The sequence below is a fragment of the Sciurus carolinensis genome, chromosome 3 (genome assembly GCF_902686445.1).
Source record: "Sciurus carolinensis chromosome 3, mSciCar1.2, whole genome shotgun sequence".
Lineage (NCBI taxonomy): Eukaryota > Metazoa > Chordata > Mammalia > Rodentia > Sciuridae > Sciurus > Sciurus carolinensis.
In genome coordinates this window covers 42,184,397-42,211,575 of record NC_062215.1, presented here as the reverse complement: position 1 = coordinate 42,211,575, position 27,179 = coordinate 42,184,397, and the positions used below count along the sequence as shown (strand labels likewise).

Here is a 27,179-nt window from a genome sequence, read left to right as displayed (position 1 = left end):
TGTTCCCAGGGAGGCCCTGCCTGAGTTCATATGAATGTAAAGATGCCTTCATTTGGGGTTTGTTATCAGCTAGGAATTCACATCTCATCCCTTCAGTAAAAACTGTCTTTCCAGAGCTGCTTGTAAGTGTTCAAACTAGCTGACTACATTCAGCAAAAATGCCTGTACCTGTGTTCATGTCTTGTCTGTGTACAGTGTTTCAAAACAAAATGTTCAGGGTCACCACAGAAATAGATGGGCTGCATTTTCCCCAGTCCTTAGTACTATAAGATGCCAAATACAGCTCTCAAACCTTGTTAAAACTTGAATGGAGCCTTGGTGCCCAATGCCCAGTTCCTGATTGAAGGAGGTTCTTTAGGTCATCTCTTCCAGAAGAATATTGTGGGTCTTTGTTTGAATTAGTCCCTCTCTTTGGAGCCGTGGAGAATGAGGTTCTGATTTTCCTGAGACCTGACTGCTTGCTGGGCTTACAGCCCAAGAGACTCTTCTCTCCGTGGCTGCCATGCAGCTTGAGTAGTTGTGACGCCAGTTTGATGATGATCACTTGATTTTAACCTTGAAATATCTGTAGTTCATTTCTATCCTCTGCCTGTTTCACTGGGCTCTTGCCAAACCTTGTAGGTTTGAGATGGAAGTGGGATGTGCTGTGAACAGGGAACTCCTAGGCTTGAGAGGGACGGCCCTGTCTTTGCATGTGGTAACTCTGTCTTCTCCCCACAGCCACCTCCCCTCGGGTGTCTTCTGAGCTGGAGCAGGCCCGACCACAGACGAGTGGAGAAGAGGAGCTGCAGCTGCAGCTGGCACTTGCCATGAGCAGAGAAGTGGCTGAGCAGGTTAGTGCCCCGGGTATGACTTCACTGCAGTGACTTCTGGAGAGGAGAAGGGGCAGGGGATGGTTCCCAGGGACCCTCTCTTCACGATTTTCTCATGTGCTTGGTGAGTTCACTTCATATGGCTACAAGTATGTTCCTGTCATCCACTGACCCCAGGGCAGGAAGAGGCCTGTGCAAAGTTATATTTAGGAAAGGTTTTTAGGAATGCCATTGTCAAAGGAGGAAAATAACCAAAAGTGCTACCCAAAATCACTTATGCAGACAAAGCCAGCATCTCGTGTCCCCTGAGTGAGCTGAGTGCATATAGCCTCCAGGGTTGTGCAGGTCAGGTACAGGGATACAGGCTATAGAGGAAGGAGTGGGCCTAGCTCCCTGTGGAGGCAGTTAGGCAAGTGGCAGGTGCCCAGGGGAGAGAACGCTAGAAGGAAATTTTCCTGGAAATGAAAGTGTTCGTGTTTTGACAACAGAAGTATGTGTTATTCATTTTTGTTGTTTGGTGATATTGGGGATGGAACCCAGGTCCTTTCACATGTTAGACAAATGTTCTATCACTGAGGCACTCTTCCAGTCCCATGGTGTAGTTTTTATTTTTTTTTCTAGTCCCATTTTTCTTTAATAAGCATGCATTACTTTAAGATGGGAGAGGGGGAAAGAAGCAATTAAAGTAATATTAGAAGTTATCATCCCTTTGGTTGCAATTTTCAAAAAAGTGTAGATAGAGCTAGGGTAGCCCAGGGACACCTCTCATTTAGAAACTGGCTCTCAGAAAAATGATAGGAATGGTTAGATTTGAGTATAGAGAGGTCTATCTGGCATTGTTTGTGTGTCTGTAACTGAAATATCCTCAAACTCAACAAAAATAGACCTTTTCATTCCTGGCCTCTGTCCTCACAGTGGTGTAGCCATTCAGTACATCCACGTAGAAGTACATGGCTTTGTGGCCCTCACCCTGGGAGAAAAGTGCTCAAAATTGCTCACTGAGAAGCACAGGGATAGGCAGATAGTTGAAGTGTGAACCCTTTTTGGTTAATATTTTAATAAGTAAAATATAGGGAATAGGTTATAATTAGTTATTATAATATATAAAAGCAAAGGCAAGCTGGATGTTGTGTATGCCTATAATCCCAGCAACTCAGGAGGCTGAAGCAGGAGAATTGCAAGTTCAAGGCCAGTCTCAGCAACTTAGAAAGGCCCTGTCTCAAAAAATAAAAAGGACTGGAAACATAGCTTAGTGGTAAAATATCCCTGGGTTCAATCCCCAGTACTGAAAACAAACAAACAAATAAAGCTAGGGCAATCCTGTCTTTTGCTTGTAGTGATTTTTCCTTAAATAAATATAGCGAATCATTTCTGTTAAAGTCATAGAACTACGCAGTTATTTTCTGAGAGCATCTGCAGTGGGAAATGGTATGATGTGTGATTTTCATTCTCTTTCTGATTCATTCTTGGGTTGTCAGATCCATGGTTTATAAGAAGACATATTGCTTCTGTAAGTAGAAAGAATTATAAAGCCATTTTCATTTTCAGAAAAAATATTTTAGATTAAGCTTTCTTTTTTCTCAGTTTGGTGGGACCCCAGTCTCCCTGGTGAGACCCCAAGGAGGTTGAAGTCACACTGGTGCGGTAAGAGAAGAGTCTTCTGAGTACAAACACTTGGGATTGGAAAGTAATTTTGTCTTACCAGTTGATTTTACATAGTCCTTTGAAATGACACATACAACAATGTGCACTTCCTGTTGCTGGCCAGGGTGGCTTTGTTCTCTCCTGTCATGTTATTATCATTACCATCAACTTCAAGGTCTCATTGTCCCTCTACAGGAAGAACGTCTCAGACGGGGTGATGACCTCAGATTACAGATGGCCCTGGAAGAAAGCCGAAGAGACACAGTCAAAGTTCCAAAAAAAAAAGAGGTAAGAGCTTGCTGGAAGGTAAATATTTGAGATGTGCAAGTTGTTGCCCTAAATATCTCAGAAACTTGCAGGTGAATCAGATACACAGTGGGTTCTCCAACCTCAACAAATAACCTGTATGTCTGTGGCAGGCAAGAGCAAAGTAAGGATGCTGGTGAAAATATCCAAATTAAGAGAAGACACTTAGTGTCCCAATGTCTGAGTCCCCTCACCTATAAAATGAGGATGACAATGGTGCCTGCCTCTTGAAGTTAAGGTAGCTGTTAAATACATGAAATGGCAGTACTTTGGGACACTGCTGGGCCAGAGTAAGCCCCCAGAGGTGGTGCTTTCCATCATTGCCACCATGATGGTGTGTGCCATCATGACAGGAGAGAACAAAGCCACCCTGGCCAGCAACAGGAAGTGCACATTGTTGTATGTGTCATTTCAAAGGACTATGTAAAATCAACTGGTAAGACAAGATTACTTTCCAATCCCAAGTGTTTGTACTCAGAAGACTCTTCCGTGCATTGACTTGGAGATGACCAGGATGTGGTTTTGCTCTTGACAAGCTCATCATCAGTATCATCCAGTAAGGAGACAGATCCCACCACTGCCACCACAGGGACAGGGGGCTCCAGTGGCCTTTCTTGTTATGATGCCACAAGGTCCTGGATGATGGATGTGGTGCTCATGGGAGTCGGGGAGGAGGACAGCTCCTCTCCCCAGGAGAGAGGATCATCAGGCTGCACCCTGGGTGGTGGCTGGCAACTGAAAGGCAAGGAGAGCAGAGAGGGATGTTTTTCTTGGTAGGCTGAGGCCCTGGTAAAAGCCAGTACCATCTTGGGGGAAGTTTTCAGAACCCTGAGAACTCCGAAAGCCTGTGAGGAATTTTGCAATCAGTAAATAGCTTGGTGCATCTGGAACCTGAGCTGCCCCGGGAAGTAGTAATATTGATGGAGCCAGTGAGGATGGGGCAGGAGAGGAAATGGCTTAATTTCTCTATCCTGCTGAGCCCTTCTCGAGGGGCCTATACTATATATAGTAAGAGGCACTGGTGAGATTTATGGCTAATGCGTGAATGTGACTGTAACAAGTAAAACTGTTACCTTCTTTTTGTCTCAAAAGCACGGCTCCCACCCACCACAGACCACTCTGTTGGATTTAATGGATGCCCTCCCCAGCTCAGGCCCTGTTGCCCAGAAAGTGGAGCCCTGGGGCCCAGCGGCCTCTGCTAACCAGACCAACCCCTGGGGTGGTCCCGCAGCTCCCTCAAGCACTTCGGACCCCTGGCCATCATTTGGTAAAGACTTCATCCTTGGTCTCCTGTGCTTGCCTGCTGGATGGGTGAGGGGAACAGGGCAGGGCTTTATGCTGTCTTTCATCTGGCCCAGTCCACTGTGATGGGGGTCCAGGCTGTACAGTTCCTAGCAGTGATGCCCAGGAGGACCTTGGGAACCAAGGCACTGCACTCTTTCTTGGTGTTTTGAATGGTTTTCTGCTTGGATTGAAGGAATGCTGACTTCTTTCCTGCCTCACATGCACCAGAAATTACTTGTCTCTGTTGTGTTACATATTTTAACTCTCTATACTTCAAAATTGTACCCAGCTTAAGAAGCAGCAGTACAGAGCATGAAACATCCAAGTCAAGTTGCTATAATTAGCTGGAAATTATATATTTAAAGCTGCTGCTAATGACAATGGGATGGATACATTTGCTATAGTTCTTGTTATTTAAAGCAATAGTAAATCAATTTAATAGGATAAGTGAATTTCTAAGTTTTGCTTAATGTGAAATGTAAGAGAATTTCTGGCAGGAGATTTTAAACAGAAACATGACAGAATTAGTTTGCTCTTGGTGTTGATTCTGGGGCACATGAATTTCTTAATTGCTGGGCAGGAGGCTTGGCCTTGCAGGCTTCATGGGGTTTTCCTGGCTTGGTGTCCTGGGGTGACCCTTCCTGGTGCTCTGAACCATGCTGGTCACAGCTGATTTGGGGGCTTTCTGTCTAGGAACTCTGAATTGCATATTTTGTGGCATCTTGCCTGTATCTCTTGGAGTCCATGTTTTCCCAAACTAGAACCGTCTTGTGTATTCAGCTCAGTTCCCTGGATGTTTGCTAAAGTGTACCAAGTGCCAGGCTCTGTCCTGCCATGTGACGACCCTGAGACGAACAGGTAATGAATGGTCCCTTCCTTCAGGCCCTGGTCAGGTGCGGGTAGAGTGGAAGTACAGTGGAAGAGCAGTTCTGTGAAGTCAGGTTTCCATAGAGGTTATTTGAGGGTATTCAAGGGTGTAATGCATCCCAGAAGGCCCGAGGGTACGCAGCAAGCATCTTGGAGGAGGGCTGCTTTCAGTAGTCTCCAGTGAAGAGCAGGTGGCAGGCAGTGAGAAACAACTGTTTTCTGCTCATCAGAAGACCTGAGGGCAAGGCATGGTAGAATCTTACAGGTGCAGGGACCTGCAGTGCGAAGCAGGCAGCAGGGGAGGTTTGAGGGGAGAGGGGAGCATCCAGGTCACTCAGCCTGACCTTAACCTTGCTGAGTGCTTGAATTTGGTCCTGAGGGTGGTGTCAGCCCTTTGGCATTGCTGTTAACCCTGGTGACCACACAGAACCCGTACCCCCTTTGGTGGGCAGAATTATCCAGAGTTCTCACTCACTGAGCCGATTCCAGAGCTACTTAGAGGTTGGTTCTCATAGTTGATGGCCTGTGTGCTTGTGCACTAGGGAGCTTGTAGTGGTTGTGGTCTTGCCGAGCACACATAACAGCGTGAGGCAGGTCAGCTGGAGATGCACACAGGGTGTCCCAAAGACAGCAGACCCTTCCAAGATAGTTTCTTTGACTTTATTTTTAAATTGGAAGAATGTCACACATTGGTCAAACAGTGGCCACTTTGTCGTGGATGGGATGTTTTGGGGAAAGACTATTCAGTCCCTTTCAGGGTTGTGTGATGGTTCATTGAGTGAGTACCTGGAAGAAAGTGCACCCACCTAGAGCAGGTAGGTTCAGGAAAGTTGCATTCTGGTGGTGGAGTAAGAGGGAGACTTGGCTTTCACACTTTATTTGTGCCTTCAGTCAGTTTGTTTACCAGGAATGGGTTCTACTTGGTCAGAGGAGACAAAGCAGCAGTAATTTTTAAAGGACCAATTTATGCCCTGTCCTTTTGTCGGCTGGTGAACAGGTCCGTGTCCTGGACTGGATCCTTGAAGTCCAACTGTGGAGTCTCCCTGGTGGGTGTGGATAGTACCACCTCCATGATGGGAAGCTAGAAGCATGCCAGGCTGCCATATGCTGGGGGAGGAGGGGCAACTGAGGAGAGGCACTGAGTATCCTGTGGGAATGTGCCTGGGGATGGCTTTTCAGTTTCTAAAATATTGAGATAAAATTCACCATTTTAACCATTTTAAAGTAGACAACTCAGTAACTTCTAGTGCATTCACAGTGTTGTATACTTACCACTACTCTGTAATTCTAGAATGTTATATCACCCCAGAAAGAAACCCCATACTCAGTCCCTGGCAGCCAGCAACCTAGTTTCTGTCTTCAAGTATTCGCCTATTCTGAACATTTCATATGAATGGAATCATACAACATGTGATCTTCTGTGGCTTGCTTCTTTTATTTAGCATGCTTTTGAGGTCCATCCATGTTGTAGCATATGGCAGTCCTTTATTCCTTTTTATGGTTGAATGATATTCCATTATATGACTGTGCCACATTTTGTTTAACCATTCAGGAACTGATGGATATTTGGGTTGTTTCTGCTTTCTGGCAGTTGTGAATTCAGAATTTGAAAGAGAAGATTGAAATCTGAATTTTTGGAATCTATTAATGTTTAAATGTTGGTAGTGATTTTAAAATACTAAAAACATGGTTGGGGTTAGTCAAAATCTCTCTTGAGTGTTGCCACATGGAGCTTTTGTTTGCTTGTTTGCCATTTCTTGCTACTTGCCCACTCAGGGCCTTCTTGGTTCTGAGTACTTGGGAAAAGGAAACAGACTACCAAAGCTCAGAGAGGCTATTCATTTCTCTGGGGTCACACAGCAAATTAGATGCAGGCTTAATGCTTATGGTATCACATCCTTGCCCTATCACACCATCCTGGATTGCCACAAAGTCCTTCTTTGGCCCTGGCATGTCCTAGAAAAGTCACGTCAAATTTCAGCATCAAGAGAGAGCCATTGTTAGAATGTGAACTTATCTGCTTCCTGTTTTTCTCTGGTCTTATATTTTTACTCAGCTGAGGCCATATTATCAGTATAATTTTGTTTGTGTACATATATACATTTATGCACACGTTTTTTTTTTTCTACAGCTTGTACTTTGTGCCATGAGCATTTCCAGGCATTATTAGAAAATCTAAATAATGTGGCACTAATAAGGCATTGCATGGCTATGCCATCATTCCCTCAGTGTTGTGGAGAGCTGGTTTTGTAGTCCCAACTGTGCTTTCAACAGAAAAGGCACTAAAACACAGCATTCTTGGAGGACTTCTCAGAGGCTGTGCTACCAGAGCAGAACAGCCTCAACCAGCTCCAGGTTCAGGGCTGTGTGTTCAGGTGGTTTGCTTTGCTCCTTGTGCCAGCGACCCAGCTCCAGAATAGAAGTGTGGTTGGATTTACCATCCAACCTCTGTTAAAATCCAGTCATGTGCATTTTCATGCCCCTCCCCCACCACTTAGTCCTGAGATGCATTCATAAATTAGAGAGATTAGATTCTCGTTCCCATGGCACTGTGAGCCGCACCCTCTGGATGAAAGAAACGCTTTGAAAGCTACCATTTGTCCATCTTTTTTTTTTTTTTTTTTTTTTTTTTTAATCCCTTGCCATACTAGGAATCAAAACCAGGGCTCATGTATGCTAGGCAGGCACTCTACCACTGAGCTATATCCCTGGCTCCTTGAAAGCCACCATTTGTAGTGGGCCCTGTCATTACCAGTTTTTTCCAAGTGCAGCACAGGGGCTGCTGGGCCAAGTGGCCTTGGGAGGAAATGCTAAGGGCCAAGAGGAGGGAAATTGAAGCCTGCCAGGTCAGCAGGGCACTTCCGCCTTTCTTCTAGACACACAAAGCAGCCACCTGGTCTGAGGAGGCCTCACAGCCTGGTGATTCAGAAGGCTTGGCCAGCCTGGGCTCCCTCTCTGCCCACCCCGCTGTCCACCACCCTGACTGGGACAGAGCCCTATCTTCCGCCCCAGTAGCAGCAGGTGGTGCTGCTGGCTTCTTGGTGACCCCTACATGTCTATAACTGCCTCCCTGTGCACATGAATATTCATCTGTGAGACTTGGATGCACCGGGCTGGTGGGATGTTGCTCCCTGTGAATGGACCCCACAGAAGAGGAGGCCGGAAGCAGCTTGACCTGTGTTCCATCCTCCTTTCATTCACTGGAGCTTTCAACAAGCATTTATTTATTGAGTGTATGGCATGGCCTGGACCTCACAGAGGCTGTGAGGCTGAGAGCACAGAGGAGCCTTGCACTGGTTCTACTGTCCATTCATGGAGGAGGAGCCTCCCCAAGCCAGCAGTGTTCCCTGGGGGGCCAGCTGAACCCTGGCCTCCATGCTCACTGCTTTCCCTCAGAAGGAGGAGGGAGTGTTATCTGTCCCCTTGCCACCTTTGAAGAAAGTATCACTGGCCACAGAACCATTTACCTGTGTCCAGTGGTACTTTGCTCATTTTGCATAATCTAAATTGAACCCAGAAGCCTTCACAGTGTTCAATACTTCTGTGTTCCTAGTGTCATTTGCAGAACGGAAGCCTCATAAAGCTCATCCAGGCTAAGCTGCTTATCCATGGTGATCTGCTGATTTGGGGGTGTCCAGGATTTGAACCAAGTACATATATCATTCCATGTCCGAAACTCCTTGAGCTGTGAGACTTTTCCTGCAAGCAGTGGAATGGGAGTTCCTTCTGAGGCTGAGCTTGTTGAGTTCAACAGTATGCATTGCCTAGGTTACTGGACCTTAAAATTTGGCCATTCCAGCAGCAGATTCTAAAGGGAAAGCAGACAGAGCCATGGGAACTAACTGCAAGTGTTAGAGGAGGCTTCTAGAAAAATTGCAGGGTGGATTGCATGCAGAGTGGTCCCTTCACATGAAAGCCTTGCCTCTGAGTCCAGGTGGGCAGTAGCTTCACACACTGATGACTCATGGAGAGAGCACTACGTCCATTTGGTGCAGATATGCATCATAGCGTTCAGGGTGGAAAGTTTTTTTCCAGAAATATTAAAACACTTTGTTTTAACTCTTAAAGATACAAGCCCCTATCAGTTTTGGGGAAACTGTATGTTTAGATCATAATTGTCCAATAGTATGTCCAGATGTAAAAACAGATTCTACTTTTGCATATGCACACCTGCTGGGGGCTCAAGGTGGAACTGAGGACCCAGGCTGGTGGGCATGGCCTACGAGAGTTCCAAGACCTGTCTGGAGCTAACATCAGCCTGGGTCCCTCAGCTACCTAATTTTTGTATTGTGTCTCATTGTCTCCCTGCAAAACTCCTGTTTATTCTTTAAGATGTGGCTTAGATGTTCCTCCCCAGGAAGACAGGGTCACCTTGTCTTCTGGCCCCCTCCTGTCCTGTTCACTGGTTACTGGCTGCCCAGGGTCTGCAGGCTGGTGCAGTGGCTTGCCTCTGTGCTTCTTTCACAGACAGGGACTGTCCTGGGGCTGGGGTTTTGGAACGTTGGACAAATATGACTTGAGTAGAGCAAGGTGACTGTGGGGAGGGGATCAAATTCCTCCAAGAGATTACGAGGACAGCCATGGTTGAGAAACACTGGTTTAGTGCCCCCAAGCACCATGTTAGTGAAGACCTTTGTAAACCCCCCATTTAGACTGTCAGTACAGAGGTGAGGGGCAGCTCTCATCAGATATATAACCAGAATCTGTAAGAATTGGTCAGTGTTGGTCACTGATGGTTTAGAGCAGATGAAATGCAAAAACCTCTTCTCACCCTGAGACCCAGACTTCTCTCAGTTCTTTGTTACTTCCCTCCAATTTCTGGTTAGACCTGGTGTTCACTCAGTTTTGAGTGTGTGCAAAGCAGCCTCAGCCCCTGTTCTTATAGAGCGCACACTCTAATGGGGACAGTAACCTCCTTCTCTAAGCAGGAATGGGTGTTGGGGGTGGGGATGTAGCTCCATAGTAGAGCTCTTGCCTACATGAATGAGGCCCTGGGTTCCATCCTCAGTACTGAACACCCCCCCCCACACACACACACACAGGATGGGTGTGAGTGCTCTGTAGAGGGCTCCAAATGTTTAGGGTGGGGGACCATGTGGTGGGATGGCGTGGAGGCTGCAGGGTGGGGCCGTACCTTCCTTGCCAGGCCCCACTCACCATGTGTCAGGAGAGGCAGTCAGCTTTAGGAGCCAGGTGCCAGGTAGCTGTGTCTTCAGACCAGTAAGCTCATCCAGATTCAGATCTGCTTGACTCCACTGTCCCCCAAACCAACTTCACCCCTCTGCCCACCTGTGGCCTCAGGAGGTCACGTTCTGCTCTGATGCAAGCATAGTGACTGTCTTGAGTGCCCTTCTGGCCACACAGCCTAGAAGATAAAGATCTTTCTTCAGTTCCGGTACCACTTAAGGGGTTGGGGTTAACTTTAGCCCACAAGAACCCTCCCCAATTGCCAGTGCAATGTCTCTTCCCCTCAGAGAGGGAGTGGGTGAGGGAGAATTCTTCCAAGGATCGTCTCCTTGCAGGAGATGGGTGTGTGGGGGCTAAAAGCAATCAGGACTTGTCCCCTGACAGAAGCTAGCATAGGGAAAGGGCAGCAACTGTCTGATTGCAGGGGGGATGCTGCTGTGTGTGATCAGGGCTACAGAGGCAGCTGAGGCTCTCACCTATGATCTCCGTGCACAGTCCAGTTGAGAGAATGTGGGGCTCACAGCAGACTCTCCTGCCCCTGTGGTTCTATAGGTGCTAGTGAGCAGTGAAGAGGAATAAGTGGTGCTAATGTTCCTTGGCTCACAGGTGGCATTCTTTGTCCTCTCTGTTGTATCACAGGCAGTTCTGAAGACACTAGACATAGCTCTTCTGGCTTACAGCCCACCTCTCTCCTTGATGAGCCATTTCTATCACATTATCTCTCTCCAGTCAGGAGAGCCAAAGGCCCACTAGTTGCCCCCTTGGGGAGTAGAGTGAGGGCCAGTCCCATCAGTGTGATTCCAGCAAGGACCAGGTTCAGTTCCCTAAAAAGCTCTTCATCATGTCAGGCAGAAGTGGACAATTGGAAAGCAATTTCAGTCCTGAGGGAGGTGGTTCTGCACAGAACACTGGAAGACTTTTTGTGAAGGTTCAGAAGGAGCTTCTAGAGGGAGATAGGTGTTTCTGGAGCCTATGGAAGAGGTGGTAGGCTCTGGGCAGCAGCAACGAAGCAGGAGTTGGCAGGCAATGAGGAGATGAAAGTTGACCATGGAGTGTTGGGAGGGAATCTTGCACATGGATGTGCCCTACCCTTGGCTGTCTTGAGCTCATGGGTGTGGTCACACCGGCAAGCCTGGGGAGGAGTGAAGGCAGCATTCTCTTCCTCACTCTCCCTGCACAGTTTGCCAGTTGATCCAGCCAAAAGTTAAAAGAGATAGTCGAACAGTGGCTGGGATGGTTTCATAGACCCAGAGAAAAGCCCTTTGGCATTTTGGAAACTTGAAAACTTGGTAAGATGACTAGTAGTGGGTTCATCTTCATGAAAGCCAAGGAGTCTTCTGCCACATAGGAGCAGTGATGCTAGGGTTGATAAGGAGCACGTCTTGAGATGGGAATCCAGGGAGTTGAGTCTTCTCCAAGCTCAGAATGTTTCCCTGATCCTAAGATGGGGGTGTGGTCCCTGCCATCTCCCATTGGCCCTCTCTGAGCCTTGGCTTAGCCAAGTTGTCCCAGGCTAGAGTTACCTTTCACTCCAAGGAGTTCACAGTCAAGGAGAGGCCCACAGTTAAATAAAGGAGATTTGGTGCTATATGATAGTGGAAGATTCCAGAGGAGTCAGGGAACACAGGAAGAGAAGGTAGAAGGTAGAGGGCAAGGGAAGCTGGAAGAGCAGGTGGATAGCTGCCTTCATTGTATTGGGGAGCAGTGGGGAATCAGTGTGATTGGGGCAAGCAGTGGAGGAAGTGAGGATGTCTAACTTGCATCTGTTTGGAATTCCAGAAGAGGTAATGTTTGAGAAGATAATAACTGAGGGCTTTCAAGAATTGTGGAAAGGGGCTTCTCAGATTCAGAAAGTTAGTGGATCCCCACGCAGGCTTACTGGGACATGGTAAAGAAAGAGAGTACCTAAGTTACCCAGAGAAAGTGGGCTGTCCAGTAGGAAGGAACACAGTTAAATGACAGCCAGCCCGTGACAGACACAGAAGACAGTGGAAGTGTCCTCATTGTGCTCCAAGAAACACAGTTGACCTAGACATCCATTCCTAACAAAGTCATGGTGAAAAAAATATCTTTTAAATTTGAAAACAACTACAAAAAAAAAAAAAAAAAAAACCAACCTCCAGAATTCTGTATTTGATGAAGGTGAAATGATGGTACCTCCTATTGAATTCTAAGAGAATTTGTCATCAGCTTACCCTCAGCACAGAGACTCTGAGGAAAGTTCTTCACGCTAACAGTAAAGAAAACCAGATTAGAAAGTTAGATCTCCAGGATGCAACGAAGAGTGTTGGAAAAGGGAAATAATGCAGGAGAGTATTTTAAAAGTAATAAAAATGTCTGGTTACAGCACACACCTGTAATCTCAGCTGCTCAGGAGGCTGGGGCAGGAGGATCACAAATTTAAGGCCAACTTGGGTAACTTAGTGGAAATCCAGTCTAAAAATAAAAAGGGACTGTAGCTCAGTGGTAGGGCATCACTGGGTTCAATCCCCAGTACCACCCTCCAACACCCTCAAATTGTAACCAGGCACAGTGGCACAGGCCTGTAATCTCAGCTACTAGGGAGACTGAAGCAGGAGGTTTGCAAGTTCTAGGACAGCCCCAACAATTTAGCAGAATCCTGTCTCAAAAGGACTGGGGATGTAGCTTAGGGATAAAGTACACCTGAGTTCAGTCTGCAGTTCTAAAAATAAAGGCAATGAGTGGCACATCTTATGAACTGATGAATTTGTTGTTCCCCACAATTGGAGAATACACATTCTTTGTAGTCACATGTAAGATAACTTGCAAATTTTTAAAAATTTTAAAAAATTTGGGATCACGTGGTATATATTTTCTGATCACAAAGCACTTACATTAAAAATCCACAACAAAAGGTGAGTAGGAAAACACCATATGCTAGTACATTCTTTTTTTTTTTTGAGAATAAAACTTTATTAACACTGTTCCCCAAATATTAAATTTATACCTCTATTCTACTGATCTTCCTTTCATTAGTCTATTGATTTATTTTTGATTGATTCTTTTCTACTTATATGTAAAGGTGCATATAGCATGATTTTTAAAAATGCATCCCACATTTCCTCCCCTTTCCCATTCCTCTTGTCTCCCACTTGATCTTCTGTTTTACTGATCTTCCCTATGTCTTTATGATATCTGGTCCTCTCCTCCTGTGATCCTAGTTTCCACATATGAGAGATTTCCTGAGACTGGCTTATTTCACTTAGCATGATGTTTTCCATTTCCATCCATTTACCAGCAAATGCCATAATTTCATTCTTTTTTATGGCAGAGTAAAACTCTATTGTGTATATATACCACATTTTCATAATCCATTCATCTGCTAACAGGCTTCTGGGTTGATTCCATACTTTGGCTGTTGTGAATTGTGCTGCTACACACATTGAAGTAGCTGTATTACTCCAGTATGCTGATTTTAGTTCTTTTGGGTAAATATCAAGGAGTGGGATAGCTGTGTGGTGGTTCCATTCCTAGTTTTTTGAGGAATCTCCATACTGCTTTCCAGGTGGTGTACTAGTCTGCAGTCCCACCAGCAATGTATGAGTGTACTTTTCCCTCAGCATCCTCACCAGCATTCATTATTGTTTGTGTTCTTGATAATTGTCATTCTGACTGAAGTGAGAAGAAATCTTAAAGACTTCTATATTTTTGACTGAAAGAAGAAACTATAGTGAAATTCAGAAATATTTAGAACCAAATAGTTTATACATTTTCATAACAGAATTTTGGCGACAATTTAAGCAATAATAAGAGAAAAATTTACAGCTTTAAGTGTTCACATTAGTTATAAAGAAAGGTACAAAATTAATGACGATACAGTGACACTGCACCAAAATAAAACGAAGGAAGGGGGTCACAAAGAGAACAGAAATTAATAAAATAGATCATAAACACATAATAGTATCCAGAGACAAGTTGGCAATTGCAAAGTAATAAAATAGGTCAATCTCTGGTAGGATTAATTTTATAAAAATAGAAAAGGCACAAACAGGGATGAAACAACATAACCACGCCACTGACAAAAGTTAATATATAGCAGAAGTTTATCCGATCAACTCTGTGCTTACAAATCAAAAACCTTAGATATGGATAAAATAAAAAAGAAAACTTGGCAAAACAGACTGAAGAATAATCGAAAAACTAAATAGAGATAGCCTATCATCATGAAAGTAATTCTGTCAGTACTTAAAACCCCCACATCCCCAAATTCAACCAGAGAGCTATATTGGCAAATTCTAACACCATGAGAGAACAGGAAAATAGGGAATGTTCCTGTTCATTTTATGAGACTGGCATAACCTTAACAAAATCAGATAGTAGTGTGAGACCAAACATTTCAGGCCAGTTTCATTTATGAATCTTGATGCATAAATTCTAAGGAAAGATTGCAAAACCAGGAAAATGTTTAAAAAAAAAAAGATGAAGTACATCATGAAAAACTTGGTTTGTAAGAACTGAGTGAATGCTCAGTGTGGTGCTACACATCTGTGATCCCAGAGTCTTGGGAGGTGACAGGAGGATTGCAAATTCAGGGACAGCCTCAGCAGCTTAGCAAGACCCTGTCTCCCCCAGCCCCCAAAAAAGGACTATAGCTGTGTCTGAATGGTTAAACGCCCCTAAGTTCAATCCCAGTACTAAAAAAAGAACTGAGTCATTGGAAAACTTACTGATGTACCATATTAGCAGATTAAAAGAGAAAAATCTTGTGATGATCTTAATAGAGGCAGAAACAATTTAATAGTATTTCACCAGCCATTCATTGAGAAAAATTCTTGGCAAATAGAACATTGGGGAGCTTTCACAACCTGATAAAGCACTTCTAAAAGGAGAAAAGACTATAGCTAACATGATACTTCATGCTAAAATGTTGAAATTGATCCTGTAAGATCAAGAGCAAGTCCAAGGATATCAGGGATCAGCCCCCCTACTTTATGTTGGTTCTACTCAGTGCAGTAAAACAAAGAGAAAACTTGTAAAGGATAAGAAGGAAGATGCTAGACTGTCAAACTTTGCAGATAATATTAAAAAATTTGGCAGATAATTAGGATTAAGAGTTATTAGAATTATTAGAATTATTAGAATCAATAATCAACATAACTTAATAATTGTTAGAATTAAGAGTTTAGCAAGATTGTTAGATCCAAGGACAATATACAAATTAAGGGGTTTTTGCATAATAATAAATAGATTATGAAAATTTACCAAGGTTATATAAATCTCTTATGGAGATAGAGGATAAAATTTTTAAGAATTAAATTTCATGAAAAGATATTAAAGATTTAAGTAAACAAATCAATCCTTGATTTTGGTTTTAAAAACTTGATATTATAACACTTCTCCCCAGATTTATCTGTCATGTAGTGCAGTTCTTATCAAAGTCCCAAGCAGGTTTTAATCCGTGCTGCTGGGATGAATCAGTAAGGCAAAATGACCCTAAAGGAAGGTGGAGGAACACTTGCACAAACACCTTATTAGAGGAATCATGAATGACACATGGACATAAATGGGTACATAACTTTATTAAGGAGTAAGGAAGTGCAAGTCAAAACCACTGTAAGGGCTTGGGATAACTCAGTTGGTAGAGCACTTGCCTAGCATTCATGAGCCCCTGAATCAATCCCTGGCACCACAAAACAAACAGAAAACCCTACTGTAGAGTAGCTTCACACTTACCAGATTGGCACAAAGTAAATAATGCTTGCCAAAGTGACTGTGAGGCAACTGCCAGGTAGTAGGACGTGTGTTCCCTGTTGAAAGGGGTGTAGACTTGAACAACCATTATGGAAATACTTTCAGCATCACCAAGTGATGGTGAAGGAACTCTGTGACCCAGCAATTGTGCATGTGTTAAGAGGATATGAATAAGAGCAGCCACAGATCAAACCAAAACAAAATTAAGCCAGTGTCCAACAGAATAATTAACTGTGACTTTTTTTCTTTTTAGAAAGAAATACTATACAGCACTAAGATGACAAATTTCAGCTATACCTCAACACAGATAAATATCCCAAATGTGAAGTGAACAAAGCCAGCCACAAAAGAACATAATGTATTTCTATTAATATAAAGTTTAGAAAGCACAACTTTTATGCACAACTAAGCAGCATATTGTTTAAAAGTATCCCTAATTATAAACTAGAAGGAAAAGAGAGTGGCTAATATACAGTTCACAATGAGTGAGGTGGGGGTATAACTTTGTGGTGACGATAGTGTTTAAACATTTGTTGTGGTATTCCACTGTGGGAGAGGTGACACGGGATTTAGTTCACATGTATGCACACATGCACAAGCACAGGTGCATCTGCACATGACAGAACTGATACTGAACATCAGATGCACACAGGGCTTTTCTATTTTAAAAACAGGCAGTTGTGACCCATTAACTCAATTTTATCACTCACAATTTGAAAACATCTAATGGTTTTAGCTGGTGGTACCTAGTTGTTTTGGTGTTCTTCTTAATTCAGTACTCATCTTATACCTTTTAAGAAGCAGAAACCATTCAAAGCACTTGGGAGAGGATGCCTTCAAGTGCCTCTGGAGAGCCAGGACAGAGTGGGTGGCTCTGGGGCTCTTTGTAGGGGGAGCCTGGGTTCTGGGAAGATACTCCTATAGTTACCCATAGTCTATTGAGATTGGGTTGTCTCAGGGAGCCCCTTGCTTACCCCCTGTGTGGCAGAGAATGTGCAGAGAGTCTTTCTCAGCTGTTCCTTCTCCAGTCCTTAGCAGGGGGTCTGTCCTAGATCTTCCCCACCCAGCACTTTCCCTCCCCAGGTGTTGGGTCCTGGATTCCAGCTCTGTCTAGCCTTGCTGTGTCTGGGAGAGTAACCTTTTGGTAGCTGCCTCACCTGGCACAGGGCACTGACCCAGGTGTGACCCACAGTATCCTTTGCCACTTACCCCAGCTGCTCAGAACTTTCTGAAGGCATCTCTGAGTCCTGACTCCACCTTTCTACAGGTACCAAGCCAGCTGCCTCTGTGGACCCGTGGGGAGTGCCCACCACAGTCAGCACACACACTGTCCCCAAGAGCTCAGACCCCTGGGCAACTTCGCAACAGCCTGCCCCCAGTGCTGGGAAGACAACAGATGCCTGGGGCGCAGCCTCTGCCACCAAGCCCATACCTGCCTCGGGTGAGCGCCTCACTGCCAGAGCTCTGACAACCTCCACCCAGGAGCTTCATCTGACTCCTTGGCAGCTGCCCACTGGTTTGCTGCATTTGTTCCTCTGCCTGTGCTACACTGACCTTGGGTCCCGATCCCCAGATCCAAACACCCCAGTGTGAATGGGAGGTCACAGGCCCCTCTGTGTGCTCCACACCTTACTCCAGAGGGGCCAAGAGGGTGTTGAGAGGTCTGCACTGCTCCAAGCTAAGGGTACTGTCCTCACTCTGGTGGACTGACCTTGGGCACTCCTTCGGACCACTTCTACAGAGCCGCATCCAGTGTCCAGCCACAGCTTAAATGTGCCCACATCCTTATGTTTGGGGTGAGGACCACAGAAGCAGTGGCAAGTGTCCAGACTCCCTTCTCCCTGCTGTTCCTCTCCCATTCAGGTGACTGGAGCCCATTCTGCTGTTTTTAGCTCTGAGTTCTAGTGCTGCCCTATGAGGTAGGGTAAACAGGGAGATGCCCCCCTGGCCTTCTCACCCTCTGGACGTACAGTGGGCAACTGCAGTGCTGCAGGGTCTTGTGAGGTCCCCACAGTCACTGGCTTCTGTCCCCCCAGGGTCCTTTGAGCTGTTCAGTAATTTCAATGGTACAATTAAAGACGACTTTTCTGAATTTGACAACCTCCGAACTTCAAAAAAATCAGGTAAGTAAAGGTAGTTTCCATAATATTCTGTGCATTTGACCAACTTCATTATTGCAGAAATAATAGCTTTTGAAATCCAGCAACTTTATGCCTTTTCTCAGTACTTTGATCTTAAGAACCTAAGCATCTAATTCTAGGAATTCACACATTGGAAAGTCATGAGGAGGTTGAGGTTTTTCTCAACTTTTCCTCAAGTTGAGCCCTGTGTTCTGTGTCTTATCACCTCTCTCCCAAGGCTGTGACTCCCGTTAGTCAGAGCCCCTGGCTGCATACAGGTGTCCACTCTGGCCTCCCTGCCAGTGTGGGTCCATCCATCCTATCCACCTTCCTCCCACCAACCTTCCTGCTCCCCAGAGGTGTCTCCTTGGATATAAATGGGGACAGTCTCTGTCCACTTCCCCTCTGTGACAGCTCCTGCCCAGGAGACCCTGGTCCATTCCAGACCCAACTGGGATGGGAGGGCATGGGGGTCAAGGTTGACCTGGAAGTTTGCAGCAGGGGAGTCCTGGGGTGCACTCTCACATACTCTGTGTAGACTGAGAACAGAGCTAGGCAGCCTCTGTCCATCTGGGTCCTTACCTCCTAGCTGCATACAGCAACTTCTCTTCTTTCTCTTTTCTCCCTTGACTTTCCCCTTGCCCTGCACACTTCCTCATCCTCATCCTTCCTACCTTCCTACCTTCCTCCACCTTTCCTTCTGTTTAAGCCCCCCTCTCAGCTGCAGCCCCTGGCCTGGCTGGGCCCTGGTCAAAAGGTACACCAACTCAATCCCACCCCTACTTCACCCCCTGGGATCTGGGGCTCCCCGCTAGGGACCTGAGGCAGCTCTAAAACCCTCTTGCTTTTTGCCTTCCTTCTTTTGCTACATTTAAACAAGATTGTGCCAGGCACAGTGGCACACACCTGTAATCCCAGTGACTCAGGAGACTGAGGCAGAAGGATTGCAAGTTCAAAGCCAGCCTCAGCAACTTAGTGAGACTCTGAGCAACTCAGGGAGAAATTTTTAGAAATTTTTAAAAATATTTTTTAAAAGGGCTGGAGATGTGACTCAGTGGTTAAGCACCCCTGGGTTAATCCCCAGTACAAAAAAAAAAAAAAACAAGATCCTACAAGTCTGTGTAGGTATTACGGCCTAACCTGTCCTTGCCCACCTCTTCCCTCTGTGCCTCTGAGAAAGCTGCTTGGTTGTTGTTAGGTGTTGACTTTTAAATATTTATTCCCAATTGTAGAAGTATTCCTATTGTAGAAGACTTGGAAAAGTTTATGAAAAAAAATGAAAATCATCTATAATCATTCCACCTATAACTCAGCCACTCTATTTCCCTCTGATATCTTTTTCTGAACTTAGTGGTCCTTTTCAAATCTACTATCAGAGTTGAGTTCTGCCCCTGCTTTCCTGAATTTTATGGAATAACAGATTGGAAACATTTTTTTCATGACTTTAAAGTTTATTAGAAATAGTAATAAAATATATATACATATGTGGATATATTTACATATGTTTTTCTCTATAGCTCAGTAATATTTTTATCAATTTGGGGGAGGAAGTTTTAGGTTGAATTCAGATTATTCTAATGTAAATAATTCTGTGCTGAACACCTTTATACTTAAAATCTTGGTTCGCATTTTGCATTTTTCCTGGAACTGAATTCCTAAAAGTGGGATGACTGAGCATGACCATTTTGGAGAACCCAAACCCTTGTCCAGGTGCATCCCATCATAGCAGTCATATGCCGCTGGCCTGTCTCAGCACACCCTCTGTTGGCTGAATTTTAAAACACAGTTTGCTTTCTTCTTACTCTCAAGAACTTCATGTTCCACTGTAGAAAATTTAGCAAATGAAATTGTAAAATGACATATTAAAAAATCAAATTATCTGGGCCTCGTCAGTAACCAAAAATAACATCAATATTTTTTGAGGATTGTGCTATATGTACTGTTTTGTATCTTGCTTTTCCCACTTAACCATTTTGATAGTTTTCTTTGTTCCTCATTTTTATTCTGTGCCTATTGGACTATGTGGATGTATGGTTTCTTTAAATGCCTATGATCAGCTGTGTCTCCATTTGGGGATGTTGGAAAGGCACTTCAATGAACACACTGTCTTGTGCACAGTGCATGTGTCCTGGGAGCTGAGACACTGGGCATTGATGCTCATGGGATTAGCAGCATTAGGTGCATCATCTTCGGCCTCTACGCTCACTTTGCCACTTGTATCCCTGTCTTGCAGCTGAGTCTGTGACCTCTCTGCCATCCCAGAACAATGGAACTACAAGCCCTGACCCCTTTGAGTCTCAGCCCCTGACTGTTGCTTCAAGCAAGCCCAGCAGTGCCCGGAAAACACCTGAGTCTTTCCTGGGCCCCAACGCGGCCTTGGTGAACCTGGACTCACTTGTGACCAGGCCTGCCCCAGCAGCCCAGTCCCTCAACCCTTTCTTGGCCCCAGGTAGGCACATGTCTGGTTGTATCCAGCTGTTTTGCCTGAGACTGGATGTGCTGCCGGCCTCTGAACCTGACTCTCTCAACTCTGGGACTCTTCCTGCTCTGCCCTACCTGTGGGCCCAACTTCCAGGAGCTGCCTGGCCAGTGACTGGGAGTTTCATCATGAACTCCAGGACCTGGGCTTACTGCCTCTTCTCCAGGGCCATATGGGGTGGGGCATGGAAGCTGCTGTTTAAAGCAGGGAGAATATGGGGAGGAAGTAGTTCCTCCTCTTAGTTGAGAGCACTGAGTAGAAGCTGCTCCTACTTAGTGCCCCTAGCAGGTAACCCTCAGGCAGGGGCCAGTATTAGGTCAGGTAGAGGCTGACAGGGTACTGGGGCAAAGAACAACCAAGATTTGCTGTCCAGTATACCCCTTGAGAGGCGACTAACTTGGCCTTCTAGTATAAGCCAGCCTTGGAACCCAAGGACCTTCACCACCCCTGGTGTAGAATTCTGCTCTAAGTCTTCTTTGAGGCTCTGTGTTGACTGCAGAACAGGCTCCTAGCTGCTTTATCCAGCATCCAGGGTTATTGCAACCTGGCTCTGGCCTCCTTAGACTGGCCCCACCCTCTTCTCTCTTATGGACTACACCCCCTTGGCTCCACTGAGCTCTGTACTAGGACCCATCTTTACCTCTAGGCTGTGACTCACCAATCGGCCTAGATCATACTCCCTTGTTTTCTCCAGCACCTAGTTCAAATGACTTCCTCTTCCAGGAAGTTCTTCTTCCCTCCTGCACAGATACATCTATGCTTGGAGTTTCTGGGACCCACCCAGCCTGAGGTCCTCATGGATGAGGATGTGGCCACAGAGGAAGGTGGCCCTGTGGGTGAAGCTAGGTTAGGACATGGACTCCTCAGTCACTCTGAAGCGTGTCTGCCCAGGAAGGCTCCTGTCCCCTTTTGCCAGAGAGCCCCCAGAGGCCTGCAGGAGCTCCTGTGGATGATCATGTCCATCATCAGTTCTCTGTGAGCACCTTGTTGGGGCCTTGAGGCAGCTTTGCCATCTGAAACCCATCTGGGATCTGGGAGCTATCAGCAAGATACTGAAGGTTTGGACAGCCCTGCTGGAATCCAGGACCATTCTCTAGGTCATGCAGGTAGTCTTGGCTGTCATTTGTAGAGTCACATGGACCAGAGACATGGTCCTGGCTCTGTATTTGATCAGGGTCTACTGCTCTGCAGTCTCTTTTCTCTACTGTGAACCAGGAGTGACTTGCAGAGCCCTCATTGCAAGCTCCGGGAGGAGGAGCTCATCTCCTCAGTGTGGGTCAGAGAGCAACAGCCTTGTCTCCTTTGACAGGCATGCCTCCTTACTATGCTGGCTTGAACCAGGCTGAACACTCAGTGCCAGCAGTGTGATGTGTCTCAGCAAAGAATCACTAGATGTTTTGCTAGGAGCAGAACAGACTTCCTGGGGTGAGGGAGGTTTGAGGACTGGGTGATACAGGGCTCTTCAGCTTCTTGATGTCAGGACTTCCCTGAGCCTTCAAAGTGCTGGTAGGCAGGACCCAAGGTGCCTTGTGGGCACTGCAAGTCATGTGCTATAGTTTCTGCACTGCCCCTCTCTGTGTCCCTGTGCCAAACACACCCTTGTCTCTTCTACACATCTGTGGTCACAGCTGGGGAGGCAGAATGAGGGAGCAGGCAGCTGTTTACTGCTGATGGTGTCCTGGGTGCCAGCCCTACAGAGGAGCTGGAGTCTCTGAGCCTGGTGTGTCCTAGAACTGCCTTGTTTAGCTCTGTGACCCCAGACAAGTCACAGGCTTCTCACAACTATAGTCCTCTCACCCCGTGTGATTCATGTAGTCAGCAGATGTTTGCTAGTGTCTCCTTTGGACTAAGCTAGTATTGTAATGGGCCCTGAGGGCACAGCAAGGAACAAAATACAAACCCTGACCTGGAGCTCAGAATCCTAAACATGAGCTGTCTGTGGAGGGTGGCTGTGCTGGATTGTACTCTCCTAACAGCTCAGTCCTTGTCCTTCTTGCTCTCTCCCCAGGTGCAGCTGCTGCCTCTGCCCCTGTCAACCCCTTCCAGGTGAACCAGCCCCAGCCACTCACATTGAACCAGCTGCGGGGGAGCCCTGTCCTGGGGAGCAGCACATCCTTCGGGCCTGGCTCAGGGGTGGAGCCCATGGCCGTGGCCCCTATGACCTCAGCAGCTCCACACCAAGCTCTGGCGGCTGGTGGCTCCTCTTTGACACCACTGGGCCCTGCAGCGATGAACATGGTGGGCAGTGTGGGCATTCCCCCTTCGGCAGCTCAGGCCACTGGCACAACCAACCCTTTCCTTCTCTAGTGCCCCAGGTTCTGGACCTCCCTGAGTGAATGCCTGGAGTACCCATGCCAGAGGACTCATAGCAGGGACTCTCGTTTGTGGGGTGGCGGCTGAGAGTGTGGAGTGTTAGGGCTTTTCAGTTCCAGCTTCCTGATGAAAGGGTTGTCCTGTGGCCCCGACCCTTAGACTGAGCAGCACATAGCTGTCCATGCTGCTTGGAGCAGGCCTGCCCTTGCCGCCTCCTCCCAAGTGCTCAGCTCCCAAGCTCCTCTGAGGCCTTGGACAAGGAAGCAAAGTCATCAGTGTTGCCCTGGCCCCAGCCTCAGCCCAAGGGTCTCTGGGTCACTGCCTAGCCCAGAACTTGGGACAGTTGCCTCATCTTTGCCCCCCACCCCCCAGCCCTAGGGGCACTGTAGGCTCTGTCCCTGAGGTAGATGGGATGAAGCACCACCCCATTCAACACTGACCTTGGGGGTAGTGGTTGTGCGTATTTTTATTTTTCTTTGACTCGTGTGTGAGTTCAAAGTAAACACCACCACCATGGACAACTCTTAAATTAAATCCACTAGAGCGAGCTTTAAAACTAACCTGAGCATAACCCTGCCACATGGCTCTATGCTTGTACACGTTTGCACATATTTTGTTTAGTACAGTTTCATATTTGAGTTTGCAGAATTATCTAATAGTCTTTTTTTGGCTAATATTTTTATAACGTGGTTCTTATTTAACTGTCTAGTTTTGATAGAATTTACCAGGTCTGGCTGACTTAAGATCTTGGCACGTGTCATTTTAGTGGTTTAAGTCCTCTTATTTATGGTTTTAACTGTAAGAAAATTTAAAAAGGAAGAGATGTTTTGATGACAAAAATATGCCTTATGGAAAAACTAAAGCAAATTCTTTATAGGAGAAAGTATGAAAATTTGATTACACAAAAAAGATGTTTATTTAAAAAAAAAAAAAAACTCCAACAGCAACAAAAACTTGTAGCCTCCAGTTGCCTTTTCCTTTCTCTAACTCCCTTTTTTGGTGATATACAAAAACCAATTGACTCTCAGCCTTTTTGGCTAGCTCCAGAAAAAGACACTTATTTCTTAACCAATACGCCATCTTGAAAGTCGAAAAAAACTAATGTATGAATGTGACTCACCAGTTTTTATCAACTAATTCCTTTTTTAATTAAAGGCATGCAGGGATTTAGAGACTTCTGTTTACAGTGGGAATTGGAAGTGGTGAAATCGCCCTTAGCCTTTCGTCTTGCTCTCCTCTGACTCGTTCCACGCTCAGGTTAATGACAGGATCATGTCCCAGGGATCCCTGGGGAATGGTCCCCAGGCTGAGATAGAGGTGAGGGACCAGGGCTGGCCCTGATCCATCTACCTGCCAACTCCAGGCACAGGTTGCAGACTGAGAAGTAATCATCTCTTATTTTGGAGGTGAAGGAAAAAAAATCATTCTCACACAGGATTGATTTTTAACAAACATGCACTAATATCTCCCACTCCCAACCTCCTACTGTCCTCACCCCATCCACCACTGTAAAGAAAAGTATTAAGTCCCAGATTATAAACAAGAAAAGACTTGCTTTTCCCCAGGAAAGGGATAGTCCCTTGAATCCTGTGTCCTGGCAACTTGCCTGGCAGATATTTCTGACTTGAGTCCCAGCTTGGACTTCTCACCTTCAGTTCTAAGGGCAGCCAACCACCTGCCAGCCCCTCTCTGGTTCCAGGAAGAGACCCCACCCTCAGCATCAGCAGGGGTGTGATCAATCTACAGTGGTCTCTGGGCTGCCAGGAGGCCATTCGAGCTCTGAAGACTGCCTGCTTAGGCCACTCCAGTTCCTCCCAGAACTCGAGGCTTAAGGCCGGCCTTGGTGCCTTTGCCACCTAGGAAGGCAGGTGGCTGGGCTCGTCCTGCCTGGGGAGTGCGGGAGGCACCAGGAGATGCCGAGGCAGGGCGCCTGCCCAGGATGGTGCTCTCTCTCAAAAGGTGCAGGGCCTGGGCCAGCGTATAGGGTGGTACACCAGGCTACTTGGGGTCAGTGATTCTTTTGTAATAAGACAACAGCCCTTCCTGATGTGACTGAGGCCCCAACATTAACAAGCCTCTGGGACACCCGAGAACAGCACCCCCAACCCCACCCCTGGCACAGGCCATCCTGAGTGCACGTTGTCCCTGTTACCCACTGCACTGATCATGAAGCCACCAGTTGCTGCCACGTGTGTTGCACACATGCTACTGTGCCCCCTCCTGATGAGCACCGTGGTGGAGGAAGTCACCCAGCCATTTCCCCGTGGGCCGGTGGCTGGTTTTGAACTTGTGTTGACTGTTGAGACTTATTTACTGTATAAATATAATTTATCATTTGTATCATGATGCGGTTTCTGGCTGTGTCCTTCTGCCTTCCATCTTTGTCCATCCTATGCCACAGAGGGCTGGGCAGGCTAGGGAGCCCATTTCTGCCCAGAAGCAGCTTGGCCTATCATCAGTGAGGTAGGTCATCACCCAGTCCTAGTGCTCTTCTTGGGGAGGCCTGCCTTTCTTGGGGTGCTGATAAAGTACAGTCTCAAGTCCTTTGGCCCCTTTCTGCATCTGCCCCTTTGCACATTTGTCACAGTGGAGGCCTGTTTTGAGTGTGCCTGTTACAAGGCCTGGCTTTGATGTACCTTAGAGGCCTCCCAGAAGAAGCTGCCACCTCATCAGTTGGGGTAGACTTGTTATGTGCCCAGAGGAGTGGGAAACTGGTGGTTAACATGTCATAGCTGGCCCTTGTCAACACATACTTCACTCTTCTTCCCACACATAGACCAGAAGATTCCCTCCATCTGCATCCAGCAGGGTCTCTGGGGGGTGCAGCACATTCTCCAGCAAGGCAGGCCCAGTCACAGACCTGTCACTGTGTCCTCTCTCCTGTCAGTAGCAAATGGTGCATCGGGGGTAAGTGATCACAGTAGACTCTAGTCAGTAGAGCAAGTAGAAAACACTGGCAGCTGCTGGTCCTTGGCAGCACAAAAGGCCTGTGAGGTCCCCTGTCTAGATGGCAGTAAAGGACCTGATAAAGCTCTGGCTCTTCTGGCAGTGGGTGGGCAGGGGAGTCTCCTGACCAGTTTCCTCTGTGACTCCAGGCTCCGTCCTCTAGGAATGACCCATCCTTTTTCGTATTCCCTCTACTATAGCCAAGGTGGGCCTTAGAGTGCTTCTGGGGTGATGCTCAGCTCCCTGCCTCCTGCCTGCAGGTAGACATTCCTAGTCAAGACCTGTTATAAATCAAAGGGGGATGTAGCACACTTAAGATTTATGCATTTTGTTGGATGTAAATGTTTCTTCAAAATAAAGAACAAAAAGGGCTGGGGTTATAGCTCAGTGGTAGAGCACCTAACTAGCATGTGTGAGATCCTGGGTTTGATCCACAGCATCACATAAAAATAAAATAAAGGTATTATGTCCACCTACAACTATATATACATATGTATTTTTTTAAAAGAACAAATATTGAACTCTATAGTTAATGATAAGCCTGCTGAAATAGAAAGCAGGTGGTACTGAAGTCTGCAGTTTATTTTGAAGTGCACTAAAACCAGGATGGACTGAAAGAAAGACAAACAGTTGGACATATGTGAAAATTCAAGTACAGTCAATGTCCCTCGGTATCTGGGCGGGGATGGGTTCCAGCCACTCTCCAACCCACAAATACTCAAATCGGGCCTCTTATATAAATGGTTTAGTAATTGCACATCATCCCATAGGCTTTAAATCATCTCTAGATTACTTATAATACCTGCATATGTAGATGATATACAAATAGTTGCACTGTTTTATTTAGGAAATGATGACAAGGAAAAAGTCTATATCCATTCAGGACAGATGCAATGTGTTTTTCTAATATTTTTGATCTGTGGTTAGTGCAACGCGCAGATAGAGTAGGAAAATGGTCGTGATAGAATCTAGGTGGTGGGTATGTGGTATTCACTGTAAAGTTACAACTTTTCTTTGTTTAAACAATTTAATAATATTGGGGGGGGAATGGACAGTTAAACTAAGGAGAAGAGGGTGGCCCACCATGTCAAAGCTCCTGACATGGGGCAAATTGGCCTTGAGGATTGAACATGGACTTGAGAGGGTGGCTGTCTCAGGCAGTGACAGGAAAGGTCATGGGTCGGGGGAGGCTGTAGACAGAGGAGACAGCATCTTTAGAAGCTGCATTAAAATAAAGCCAAGAAGTTGAGGGGCAGCTGGGAGTGTCCCAGTGAATTGTGAGGTGGAGGCAGGAAGATCGCATGTTGGAGGCCGGCCTTAGCAACTTAGCAAGATACTCAGCAACTTATTGACACCCTGTCTCAAATACAAAATAAAAGGACCAGGGATGTAGCTTAGGAGTAAAGTGCCTCTGGGTTCAATCCCCACTATGGGGGAAAAAAAAAAAAAAAGTGAAGTGGAGGGGCCTAGGATTTTGCTTCTTGTGGTTTCTTGATCTAGAGTCCTGAG

General features: G+C 46.1%; 1 protein-coding gene across 11 annotated transcripts in view; it reads left to right on the top strand.

Annotated features, from left to right (window-relative positions):
• Epn2 (epsin 2) overlaps positions 1 to 25,070 on the top strand; it is a 93,400-nt gene extending 68,330 nt beyond the window's left edge. For 9 of the 11 annotated variants that reach the window (XM_047542979.1, XM_047542981.1, XM_047542977.1 and 6 more), the window contains 8 exons: positions 721 to 833; positions 2,652 to 2,744; positions 3,855 to 4,029; positions 4,827 to 4,904; positions 17,080 to 17,253; positions 17,849 to 17,935; positions 20,166 to 20,381; positions 22,420 to 25,070. In XM_047542979.1, the coding sequence (XP_047398935.1) occupies positions 721 to 833; positions 2,652 to 2,744; positions 3,855 to 4,029; positions 4,827 to 4,904; positions 17,080 to 17,253; positions 17,849 to 17,935; positions 20,166 to 20,381; positions 22,420 to 22,718 (1,235 nt within the window). In that variant the 3' untranslated portion in view covers positions 22,719 to 25,070. The remainder of the gene's footprint in view (positions 1 to 720; positions 834 to 2,651; positions 2,745 to 3,854; positions 4,030 to 4,826; positions 4,905 to 17,079; positions 17,254 to 17,848; positions 17,936 to 20,165; positions 20,382 to 22,419) is intronic. The other 2 variants (XM_047542984.1, XM_047542982.1) reach the window with 1 other exon arrangement.
• Positions 25,071 to 27,179: the final 2,109 nt, after the last annotated feature.